A 13,464-nucleotide genomic window follows, 5' to 3' on the forward strand; every position below is an offset into this window, starting at 1 on the left:
AACATTCCAGTATAAAAGCTTCTTTTCTAAAACAAAAATCAATAAATGAAATTAGAAGATAAGAGCTATTATCCTCCACTTACTTCTCATTTTTCTTTAACAACTCCTACTGAACCATCTGCTTTACACTTTCTACTTCTTGGATTTCATTTCCACCAGCAGAACTTTTGACAAATAGACAATTTGCGTTTAGCAGCCATGGTTATAAGTTCCTTCCTGGATAACCTATCAAAAACTGCGATCAGCAAAGAACTAAGAGAAGCATTAGCTGAAGCTTTCTCTGACTTCTTAGCAATTTCATTACCTTCTTAATGTCCTTCTTTCTCTTACTAGCTCTGTCCAACACATGAGAGTTATCAGTACCATCTGCAGTAAATCTGGTGCTCTTTCTCATAGAAGAACCTACATTATTATCCAAAACACCAGACTCCTTTTGCTGAGAAATAGGAGATGTACAAGATTTATTCGAAATAACTATCGAGTCTATAATACCATCAGTAGCTGCCTAGTCACCAAACACTGAATTGACATTACTGCAATCATAAATTGGATAACATCTATTAAGATTTTATATTAAGCTACCCATTTTTAATAAAAAAATTATGTTTAAATATCCAGATAATCGGCTTAAGCAAGGAGGATAGAAGACAGGAATTTCTGGATGTAGAGGAGGACAGTTAATGGGTACCTTTAGGCTCTAAATATGATGTTCCCCCCTTCTAGATCATCAAAGATCCCAATCTACACAGTTAAAGCTACACTTATTATTGACATCCTCTTAGGTTTAAATGATAAAAAGATGAATTATTTTTTGTTTGCTTCTTCATGTTCCATTAAAATTATATGTAATTTTTATATACCCTTAAATAGTAGGACAATTTCAGACTTGATGTAGTTAGCTTAATGCATTCCCATTGGAGAATCTATGATGTATAATAATTATTTTAATAATTTCTAAAAAAATAAATTTTATAAGTCAACTTATACTATTTTGTTCATGCATTTGGTTGTATGATTCTCTCTAGATTTGCTATGTAAGAAATAATGCAACATGAACTGAGATTTACAGTATACAGATGATATAAATTAGATTATTAGTCACCCCATGCAAATATGATGATTTGAGTATAAATCTCAAAGATCATCATACATCCATTCTAGTCGATCGGTTTGCACAACGGATCTTAAGTACATCCTTTGTTGGCCCACCACCCCCCACAACCAAGGAAAAATCTCGGATCCACCTCTGGAAAAATTTATATGGATGCGGTTACAATACATATAGGGTGTAAAAATGAACTCTACACCTACCGCAAAATTCAATGTTGATGGTCAAGAAATGAAAATATGAGATGTTGGATGTGATCTAGAAGGCCTAGATATCTATATACAAATATCATATGTTTTCTCAACCCTTAGACTATCATCAAGTCATCCCAAAATCAAAACAATATGTTCCATTATAACTATTTTTGATGGTGATCTGATGCATAGACTAAGGGTCTTTAAATCATATGATATTTTATATATATAAATATATATATTCTAGGCCTTCTAAATCACATGCAACATCCTTACATTTTTATTTTTGACGGCTAATATTGAATTTGGTGGCTGGTATAAAGTATATTCTTTACACCCCATGTGTAGTATAACCATACACATGCATACATACATGTTTACATACATCTATACATGTATAAATAAATACATCTATATATACATATGTATATATTCATATATTATGTATATATGCATGTATACAATATATGTATATGTTTAATCACTAGCAACTAGACATGTGCAATTCATGTTAAAGACTAATAAGAAAAAGAATTTAAGAAATTTGGGGATGAGAGATAGAAAACATGAAAGATTTGAAAATGTATCAATATTTTTTTTTTCAAATATTAAAAAAAGAGTCAAATGAACTAGGGATAAGGCTAAGGGATAGGTGGAGGATTTTTTTTTTTTTTTTTTAAATATAGACCAGTTGGTTTGGAATGTCTAAGAAAAAAGGTAGAGGCACAAAAACAAAAAGAGGCACACTTAGATTATATATTGTGTTTTTATACAAATATTGGTGAAGAGAGTAACTAAGATTATTGTGGTCACAAAATTTGACAAACAGAACCTGAAATATATAAGCATGCATATGCGCATGTATATATCTGCACTGCTATTTATCTGCCTACTAATGTCTAAATTCTCACATTTATAAATCTTACTACATACATATATACATATACACATAGTTTTATTTATATATTTTTAGTTTAATTACTAATCTTTAGGTCATTTTACTCTACCCTTAATTATAGCATAGATATAAGATAATCATAAATTATATATTTTTTGAAAAGGTGCATCAAAAGTTAATTTAGGAAGTATATAACTAATTGAGATTTTCTTAATACATAGTAAAATTTTGAAAATATATAAAAAAAAAATAAAGTACATGTATTTTCTTAATATTTCTATCAAAGAGGACTCTTCAAATATTATGAGCTTTTTGAAATAATCCTGTCTAATCAATAAAATTAAAATAATCATTTCATATAGCACTATTAGATATTGTCTTAGTAGTCATACGGTTGTACCTAACCTGATGACTAGGGTTTCAAGTCAGCTCATAGCCAATAAGCGCCAATGATATTTTTAAAGGGCCAGTTCCATGAGGGTAACAATGTTATTTCACAAATCTAACAGTATTTTAACAGTGTTGTCTAACATTTGGTGCAACAATGACAACAAGGGTAAATATGAAAATGGAAATGGGTCAAGGGTTAAATATGCAAACCACATCTCGAAAAGAGTAAATAAAAATTATCTTTATAAGGCTATATGCAAAAAGCAAAAATCTCAAAGAATTTTATATTAGGACATGTTTGGTGTTTGTACTTGCTTTTAAATTAAGTGTGACTTTTCAAGTTCCAATAAAGCAATGATACACGGTTATGTATCAAGTGCTTTCTGTTCAAGATTTAACTTTTGGAGCATATAATTTGGTGCTTCATCTATAAGCTTCTTAAAGCATGAATAATTTAATCTTTATTAATTGTTCAAGATGTATTGCTTGGTAACAAAGTTTGCCATCTTGGTATCGGACCCCGTATCGATACCATCCTATTACAATATCGGTACGCAGTTTGGTACAATATGAGGTAGCGTACTAAGTATCGGTATGGTATGTGACAATATACTGGTACGAGATCGGTATAGTATGGTACGTTCTATATTAGACGGTACAAGGCATTACAGCAGACCATGCTTGGTGGCTACTAGAAACTCTAACTCAACCTACTCTAGCCTATACCCACTACACATTGATCATCCTAAACCCAAATCAATAGATCTTATTATATTTTTATTGCCCGAACTCGAACCTGACCTCAAGAATTAATGGGTATTACTATATTTTGATTACTCGAACTCAAACTCAACTTGAAGAATTGATGCATCTTATTGTATTTTTGTTTCCCGAACTCAAACTTGACAACCTTCAAAGGATTGAGTATGGAATAAGACCCACCCTACTGGGTCTGCATAACTTAGTGAAACCTGGATGGATGACCTGCCCTAATAGGACCCCTGATGATCAATTTGGTGTTACTCTCTGGCTTCCATTTTGGGTTTAGTTGTGGGGGGGGGGGGGGGGAGGTGGGGGTGGGGTGGTGCGGGTAAGCAAGGTTTAAGCATCTTTGATGGTATCAAGAGGCTTAGCACGTTAGCTGATTCTGATATCTGAGAAATTCTATGGAGCTTCCTGCACACAAAAAGTAATCCTGCTACATGGTATGATAGTGTAACTTGCAGTAATTAATTTGTAGTGTTTGTTGCTTTGTTTATGAAGTTGCCAAGCCAAACCTAATGGGTGCGAGGAACCTTTTTTGCATGAATAGCCCAAAGCATTTTCCTTGATATCTTTTCTGCTTCGATAACCTCATTCTTATTAGTTCTCCCAAATTACAATGTTCAACTACTTCATATCTTTTTCTTCTTCGGAAACTTTTTGTCAACTTACTATCTAATCTTACCTGATTATTCCCTTGTCAAGGACAATACTGCATCGTGGCCCTCCAAAGATGCTTCATTGCAAAAACTCATTGGCAAACAATGTAGATTGCATGGCACCTGGATCAAAAGACTCATTAACAAGATGAGCTACTGTGGTAAGTAACCAACAAAAGCAGTGCATATGACTGCTTTGTTTCAGAGAAAAAGAAAAGTTTATCCCCTTTTGAGCTTGTGCTGTGCAACTACTAAGGTCGTTCTGCTACCCACCAATAGACTTTCTGAATTTTTGTGCCAAATCTCTTATCCAAAGTTGCCTAAGAAATTGGGACCAGCCTATATGGTTGGTGTCATATTTAGAGCCAGGCTGATAACATTCCTAAATTTTGATGACCGTAGACTGCATACAAGATTGAGTAGACGATGTTTAAGATTCATCTTCACTAGTCAAGTAAAGATGATATAGATGCTTATTATTTCAGTACTGAATGAATTTTGAGCATGCCTTAAAAAGTGCATTGTTTGTTGAAGCATGGTCAATCTGCCAAAGAAATTTTTCTGGCATAAGCTTTCTAGTGCTGCACCATATCCATAGGTTAAGGTGTGTTATCCTTTGTCTGGCTTAAATTTTCTTCTTCGAATGAAGCTAAAACATAGTTGATTCAATGGCATTTAGGCTTTTTTTTCCTCCAAATAATGATAGCAGTTGGAGAGCCACATTCCAAGTTGAAGTTGGAATCTCTTACTGGCACAATACTAGTGCCAACCAGCAGACTGAAGCCTAGCTTGTTAGCAATTTAGGCTCTATTTGAATCTGCGAGAAGCGAAGGCTTTGCTCTGGCAACCTCAGTACAGTTGTCAGTTAGTCCAGCCATAAGTAATTCATACTTGCATATAATTCATTGAATTTACTTACCTAATATCCAGTTGAGTTAAAGTGAACGCCTGGGTCTTGAAAATGCTTTGTGTATTGCAATAAATGCAGATAAGCCTTTGGAGCAGTTTATTCCGGGTCTTTCTTCACTGAGGTTGGCTGATTTCAGAACTTTCTCTTCCATGGGGACTCCACTGAAACGGGCATTAGAAGCCTTCTATTGGGTAAGGAAAGCACAATGTGTTCTTTTCACTTCATTCTATGAGCTTGAGCCTTGTGTCATAGATGCATTACGATCAGAGCTTTCTTGTCCCGTGTACCCGGTCGGCCCTTCCATTCCTTATATGACACTTGAAGAGAAACAAAAGAAGCCCATACTGCTCAATCGCAGTGACAAGGACTACTTTGACTGGTTAGACTCCCAACCAAAGAACTCCGTACTATATGTCTCATTGGGCAGCTTCCTCTCAGTATCAAGCTCTCAGCTGGATGAGATTGCAATGGGTTTGCGTGCTAGTGAGACCAGGTTCTTGTGGGTTGCTCGTGGGGACTCTTCTCGAATGCAGGAGATGAGTGGTGTCATGGGCTTAGTGGTGCCTTGGTGTGACCAACTGAAGGTGTTGTGTCACCCTTCAGTTGGGGGCTTCTTGACTCACTGTGGCTGGAATTCAACTCTCGAAGGTGTATTCACAGGGGTGCCAATGCTTACATTTCCTATATTTTGGGATCAACCACCTGATAGCAGGCTTATAGTGGATGAGTGGAAGGTGGGTCTGAGTCTGAAGGAAAAGGTGGGGAAAGACAATGTAGTTGGGAGAGAGGAGATTGCTAAAACTATTAAGAGGTTGATGGAAGATACAGTTGAAAGCAGCGAGATCAGGAGAAGAGCTGCAGAACTGCGAGAGGCTTCTCATAGAGCAATTGAAGAGGGTGGATCATCATGTGCTAATATCAATTCTTTTGTCAGAGATTTGTTAGTTGGCCATAATGTGTAGATGGCCGGTCTGACTTCTTGTAGTTTGTTTTCTCAAACTTAAAAAAAAAAAAAAAAAAAAAAATTGTAGTCTATGAATAGGGCCTCTCAAGGAAGAGGACATTTCGGGTTTCAAGTCTCATGTGGTACATCCCCAACTATCTTATCTCGGGTGATTTGGAAGGGAAAATTCTTGTTCTACTTTGGACTTCAGAGTACTGAATGGAACTTCGCTTGCGCGCTTACTTGCATCTTAATTTAACAACCGGTTGAAGGACATTTTGCTATATATATATATATATTTGCACTTTCTTTCTTTTTTTTTTCAACCGAATGGCTTGATTCACATAGCACAGTAGTCAGACGTTGATGGATAGCTAGTGTTACTTGTCAGGTCGCTTATTTTGCTTACATCTTGGGTCCTTCTCCATCTGTGCAGTTTCTTTTCATAATTTCGTAGGATAAAATGTTCCAACTATAATAGGATTTTAACCAAGAAATAATCTAAGCATCGCCATTTGGTCCTGACCAATGCAAATGTCTGATGGTTCAACAATGATGTAATTTATCATTTTGCCTCAGGTTTACTCGATAACTGTATGGTTGAATCAACAGAGCAGTCAAAATTATTATGCTTTCTTTTTAGGACCCAAGTTTTATATTATGTATTGGTAAAGTCATATGCAATGAAAACAACAAAAAACAAGCACGGATTAAAGAGGGATCTTTTTTTCTCTATTCCAACAAAAAAAAAAGGTTATCTACTCTATTGGACTAATTCCGGGCTTGAGTCCCAGGCAACCCATATGAAAAAAAAAGATTTTTTTTGCTATTGTAATTCACTTTATTTACATATTGTTTTGTGGGATTTAATCATAGAAATATATATTTATTGAGATTGATTGATATTGGCATATAAGATATGTTATACAATTAAACAACAAGTATTCTATTATTTATCTCATTTCTTGTTAATACGTGTGCTTTGGAGTTCTTAAAAATTGAATAAACTAAGATTTTATCATGTAATTTTAGAGAGACGTAAAAGTATAAGCCTAGAAAATATTTCAATGTCTTTCTTTCTTTTTATTTTGAAGGAATAGGTTGGCCATCATTTCCAAACCTTTCACAGGCCCTTACTGGGAACCCTTCTTAAGAAAGAAATGAGCATAGAAGAGAACCATTAGAATACTCAAATAGGTTGCAGTTGAATCCGTTCACAGGTCAGATTGCCCGCCTGGCCTGTTCAAATCCAAAGCACTTTTTTCTTGGTAAGATGGGTCAACCATACAAATCTAATATGAATATAACCACAAGAATCAGAAAACATCGTATCATGAAAAAACAAAGAGGCACTATGGGTATCCATCGGCAAAATCTCGTCAGAGAGCTCAGTAACAAAAAAAGCGATCTAATCTACTGCACTATTCGCCTTCCAATCGGTGTGCCAGATGTCCAAAAAAGAACAGTCTTTTGGTGCTCTCCAAGCATCGCACAGTAGTTGATGGACTTAAGCTGTCCTGGCCCGCCCCCATAACCAACCTACAATAGTGGTAAAGTCCACCCTCGATAATGACGTGATCTGCTTCCAAGATCCACCTTACATTCATAAAGCCTACCCAAGTCGCTCAAAGCTCCACTCCAAGGACAATGACATCTACCAGATGCAGCTTAAAGCATTTCAAATGCGTCTAGTTTAAGTCTGCCTAGCAAGTGATGCTACTAGACTTGAAATGTGAGCCAGCTTGATAAATAGGCTGGACCTGAGTTTTGATTGGCTCGGCCTAAGCTAATCCTCCTCCTCAATCTGTCACCTTCAGCATCCTCTACCACCTCCTTCTCCTCCTCTCTCTCTATCTCCCCCCCCCCTCTCCACTTTCTTTTGACATTTTTTTAAATAAAAAAATTAAAGAGCCTGAGACCCAATCCAGAGCTTAATGCCAGGTTCAGGCTTGAGTAAGTACTAGGCTCAAGCCCAACCAGACTCAAGTCTGATTAATTTTGGTTATACCTTGGACTGAGCCTAGCCCACCCAATGAACAAGTTTAGTTGCAGAGTAATTCTTTGTGCACCATATACAGTGCAAGCGCATTCAGATATGACGGGCATTTAATGTTGTCCAGCTTTTTTTTTCCTAATTTTTTAATGATGAAAATATCTTTTATGACTTTCTGATATTTTGTATGACTTCTTGTGAGTGACTTTCTGTAAATATATACTACTCAGAAAATCATATAACTTTTTGTGAATATATATGACTTTCTGTGAACATATATATATTCATAAGAAGTCATATATGTTCACAAGAAGTCATATATGATTTTTTGTGAACATATGACTTTCTGTGAATATATATGATTTTCTGTGAGTATATATATGACTTCTTATGAATATATATAATTTTCTGTGAACATATATGACTTTCTGTGAATATATGATTTTCTGTAAATATATATGATTTCTTGTGAATTAGAGATGGTAAAATCAATCCGATTCGATGGGTATGCACCTTACCCAAACCCAGTCAAACCTGAAAAATAGAATTTGATTGGGTTTAGATTCAGGTTTGGGTAAAATCCGAAAACTGTAGTATAGATATGGGTAAGGTATGGATAGTGCTGTTTTCTACCCAAATCCAAATCCGAACCCGACCCGAACCTACAAGTATGGATAATATCCAAACTCATACCCGAATAGATATATTTATAATTCTATTTTGGTAATTCTGTTTTAGTTGATAATATATATATATAATTATTTTGATCATTTATATGTTCTATGTTGAATTGTAATTCTATTTTTATGTTTGATTTCTATAAATTTGGACTTATAAATTATGTTCTATGTTGAATTAATAATTTTATTTTGATTGATAATATGCATAAAATCATAAAATTATTTTGGTTGTCTATTTTTTTTTTGGGTATGGGGTGGGTATGAATTGAGTATGGAAAAATGGATTATCCGTGGGTATCTCCAAACCCATTGGGTATGAGGATGGATATCTCTTTTCTTATCCGATCGGATATCCAATATGATTTAAGTATAGAATATTAAGTTCGGATTTGAAGATGGATCATACAATACCCGACCCAAATCCTACCCATTGCCATCCCTATTATAAATATATATGACTTCTATATGATTTTCTGTAAATATATATGACTTCTTGTGAACATATATGATTTTTTATGAATATATATGACTTTCTGTGAACATATATGATTTTTTTCAAATATATTCACAAGAAATCATATATGTTCACATATATGTCCATAGAAAATCATATACAACTTCCTATGAACATATACGACTTCCTGTGAATATATATATATATATATATGTTCACATAAAGTCACATATGTTCACAGGAAGTCATATGACTTTCTGAACAATATATATTCACAAAAAATTATATATATTCTGTAATATATGTCTACAGAAAATTATATACGATTTTTTATAAATATATATGACTTTTTGTAAATATATATATATTCACAGAAAGTCATATGACTTCCTAAACAATATATATTCATAGGAAATCATATATATTCACGAGAAGTTATACAAGATATCAGGAAGTCACTAAAAAATTAGAAAAAAAAAATTGAGTAGCATTAAATATCCGTCCCATCTGAATGCGCTATGTGCTCCAATGTTATTAGGCGGTGCACAAAAAAATTATGGCGGTTCATTTGTTGAGGACAGTATATGTTGGTGTCATAGGATAAGGTTGGCAACGGAGATATTATTGTAAGGAATAAAACCTATTCTATGGGTGTGCCAGCGATTGTTTGAACGTGCAAGTGAAGAAAACTAGATTATTGTTATAGATCATTTGGAAGTGGGTGGTGTGAACGTGCCAAGGTGAAGGTGTCCAATTATTCGTTCTATCAATCTAACTACATGGTCACTAGGTGATGATACTTAATAGGTGCAGGTAGTCGTTGGTGCCATCTTTAGGGATTTTCCGAAAACGATCATAAGATTGTTTTGGAGAAAAAAAAACAAAAATCCTTCGTACAAGGAGAGAGATTTAATGACATAAAAATGGCTTGGATAAAAAATATCATTATGTTTTCCACAAAAGCTGCTTCATAAAAGTCAGATGTCTCAACAACCAATAGGCAAACTATATACACCGTTAAAAGAATGCAGTAACTGAATGTAAAATGTTTTGCCTCCTTCTAAAGTACTTTACTCCAGAGTGAAGAGTAGGGACCAAAAACAGACAAAACAAATCCCTCTGTATCATCACTTGGATGATTCAATTTCAGCACCTTCTTTTCCTCACTGATCCATATCTCTGGAAACAAAGAAACAGATATATATTAATTACCAGTGGGTAATCCAGCATCACTTCTCCAAGATCATTTCTTTGAAGCATTCAACTCTTCTAATAATTTTGTTGCTGGAGGTTGCAAAGCCACAGCTCCAAATTGCTCACTAGAGTACTTCTTGTACACCACCTTCAGCTTACTCTCTGGTGCCGCTGAGTGAGAGTTCACTAAAATTTGTGCACAGTCCCTGCAGCATCCAAAACCAAAATTTTTCAGTAAGATTGATTAACTTCCTTGCATATATTGTAAGTAGTGATCAGGGAACAGCATACAATAGCTGTGGCTCAGAGAACCCTGTGTGGCGCCCAAGTGTTTCGGTCCAAAGTGGGCTTTTCTTAAGAGTGCATCTAGCCGCATAAACAGCAGAAGCAGCAAACATTGATGGGCAGAATGTGATCATGGAGTACTGCATCAGACCTAACTCAGCAAAGAAGAAAACCATGTGTTCCACCTGCAATTTAATCAGAAGAAACTTAGAACTGCAATTGAACTACTGAAGGGAACAGGCAATAGAAAACTACCAGAAAACCTTCTATTATTTATTACCTCTTTGTCACATAATGCAGCTTTCAAAAATCTCACAAGAAATACGTAAGGCGTGGGAACAGTCAAGTTCCATTCTAGCTTGTTCAGAATTCCTTTCTCCATGGCTAGTATTTGCTCTCTGGTATAGGCCCTATCTGATATGCAAATGAAATCATTGACCTGCACCAGATGCCCAAGCTTATTGATTAAAACAATTGGTGGAGAAGTTAGAAATAAAATAGGTGCATATGGTTGTAAAAATAACATTACCTCTGGAGCCCATATCTCCTCGTACTTGCAGGCAATGAGCATGGAAGAGACTCCCACAAGCTGCAGTTCTCTCCTCAGTACTATTTCCATCGAAAGGTACCTATCAATAATGTAGAAAGTCAGGTATAGAGTCTCAGGCTGTAGTTCGAATTTGTGATGCACTTCTATCAGCCAGTCAGTCAGAATTGCTCTCATCTTCGCATTGATCTCCACTTGTGAGTCCATGTAGTCATGTGGCCGGAAAGAGTTCTGCATCAACAGTTGAAACAAACAATTTCAGCAAGCATTGACAGTGATACAGAGGTTAATAGATAATGAGAAATTATAGATAAAACTGGCAGAGTTTATATGAAAGTTGTACCTCGGCAAATTTATAGAACTTGTAGATATCTTCGACATAATCCACGACAGCCAATTGATCGTTTGCATCCGATGCATCAATATCAGGAACCAGGTCTTTAGGTTTGTGGGTGACTCCACAGGCAGCCTAACATTAGTGGAATATGGAGGAACATTTAAGATAACTCACCACATAGAAATCAAACCAGGTATGTTATAGTCTAGTGGAAAAAAAAATTATACCTTGCTTCGCGCTGTGAGTACTTTAGTAAGCGTATTGACCTTCTTTCTTGAAGTCCTGCTGCGCGAACAACTATTCTCAGATTCTTCCTTTGGTTTCTCAGCAGGGTTGATCTCAGTGACTCTGTCAGGCTTTGGCTTAATAGTAACCTTCTTTGTTGCTTTTGTGGCAACCTTAACCACTGCTGCTCCATCAGCAGGAACAACTACAGGTTTCTGCAACATTATAATGAGACATACAGGAAATCATTCATTTAGTTTATCCTACCACTGATAGCAACACAGTAAATTATTGGAAAAAATATGGAGGTGATCAATGTACCTTATCAGCAGTGGCGCCGGCAGCAGCTTGGGCATTTGCAAGGAGTTGAGCACCAAAACTCCTGAAATAAAGCAAAGGATATGGGATGAGTTGAAAAACAGAGAAAAAGGATTAGAACCACAAACTATGGGGATGAAGATGAATCCACCTGGTAATGGGCCGATTGACCGGGGGAAGTGGCTTCCTGAACAGAAGAAAATATAACGGGAAGTTATTTTAAGCATCAAACATATGGATTCTGGGTTAGAAAATAAGGTCTGGTGTGCTTACTCTTCAACAACTCGGACATTGACCAGATTACCAATGTCTCCAAGGGCTCGTCGGTTCTTCCCATCTGCGCCGGCAGCAGCTTTCTGCTTGCCCGCAGGAACAATCGCACCTGATAATTTTAGAAGATATGTTGTTGATTTAAGACACTCAAATGAATATCTACAAGAAGATCACAGGCAAGAATTCAAGAAATCTTTTCCTTCCAAGGCCACACATAGAGCAAGAATCCATGAAAGAGGAAGCAAAATATAGACACCCAAATGACAAGAAGATGGAGAAAATTCACAGCCAAAACGAAGCAAGCAAAGAAATCTCACAATACTAAAGGAAAATTAGGAATTTATCATTAAATCAAAAGAAGTTATCTCGCTGAGCCTGCACCGCAGATGAAGACATGGTAAATAGACTTAAAGAACCAACATTTCCCCTTGCCAAATTAAGCGAAAGAAATGGGGACGCTGTCCATTTTTACCCAGAAAAACCAAAAGAATCAGAGAACAGATGTTTATAGAATCTCCAAAGAAAAAAGGGATCTTTATAAGATAAAAATTTCTGGAAACTGGAAGAAACCTCGAAATAGATACCATCAAGACAAAATAAAGAAACCCAACAAAAATCCACAGAAATAATGATGATGATGATGATGATGATGATGATGATGATAAACAAAGAGAGGAATATCCAAAATAGAGAAGAAACCAAGAAGAAAAGAAACAATCTCTTATCGTAGCAACCTCAAGAAACCCATCGGAAAAGGATTCACAGATTAGAATTCTCCCGTAGGTTTACCTCTCTGCTTCTGGGAAACCACAGCCTGATGCCTGGTAGCCATGGATTCTTGTCCTTACTGGTTCTTCGCAAAGGGACTCAAGAACACCGACGAGAGGAACGAACGGAGGCGAGCCGTCGGCGACTTCCCCTCCCCTTCTACGCTCGGATTCACCACCAACGCCTGGATTCAGCTCTGAGAGAGAACGAATAAGGACGAGTCCTTTCTATTCCTTCCTTCCTTTTCTTCCCTTCTGCGCTCTTTCTTCCACTCTTTGCCTCTCTTCTCTGTTTCTCTCGGCTCGTAGGTCTCGCATTAAAAGGGCGGAGGGGACCAGGGAGGGTGCCCCCCAACAACGGTCGAATTTTTTTGAAGTCTCAACGGTCCGATCTGCGAAATCCTACGGCTCAGATGGGGCAGAGGGGAATTGCTCTTGGAAAAATAGCCGTTGAGCAGCCGGTGGCGTTATTAAAGCATCATTCCTATTTTGAATTAATTAATGCCGTTCGATGAACTCAGAAATGA

The 13,464-nt window shown here is 36.3% G+C and overlaps 2 protein-coding genes across 2 annotated transcripts in view; one reads left to right on the plus strand and one right to left on the minus strand.

Moving 5' to 3' along the window:
* Window positions 1-6,118, plus strand: part of LOC105045451 (UDP-glycosyltransferase 87A1) — a 29,759-nt gene extending 23,641 nt beyond the window's left edge. The window contains exon 2 of the mRNA XM_010923727.4: window positions 5,000-6,118. Within this exon, the coding sequence (XP_010922029.1) occupies window positions 5,000-5,883 (884 nt within the window). The 3' untranslated portion in view covers window positions 5,884-6,118. The remainder of the gene's footprint in view (window positions 1-4,999) is intronic.
* A 3,792-nt stretch (window positions 6,119-9,910) lies between these two features.
* On the minus strand, window positions 9,911-13,222 carry LOC105045452 (G2/mitotic-specific cyclin S13-7). Its single transcript, XM_010923729.3, has 10 exons — window positions 12,960-13,222; window positions 12,171-12,279; window positions 12,049-12,084; window positions 11,901-11,961; window positions 11,582-11,794; window positions 11,361-11,486; window positions 11,000-11,248; window positions 10,751-10,909; window positions 10,477-10,655; window positions 9,911-10,391 (listed from the first exon to the last, which is right to left on the minus strand). Exons 1-10 carry the CDS (start codon window positions 13,000-13,002, stop codon window positions 10,235-10,237), a joined length of 1,332 nt encoding a protein of 443 aa, XP_010922031.1. The 5' UTR covers window positions 13,003-13,222; the 3' UTR covers window positions 9,911-10,234.
* Between the last annotated feature and the right edge of the window lie 242 nt (window positions 13,223-13,464).

Source organism: Elaeis guineensis, chromosome 5 (genome assembly GCF_000442705.2).
Source record: "Elaeis guineensis isolate ETL-2024a chromosome 5, EG11, whole genome shotgun sequence".
Taxonomy (NCBI): Eukaryota; Viridiplantae; Streptophyta; class Magnoliopsida; order Arecales; family Arecaceae; genus Elaeis; species Elaeis guineensis.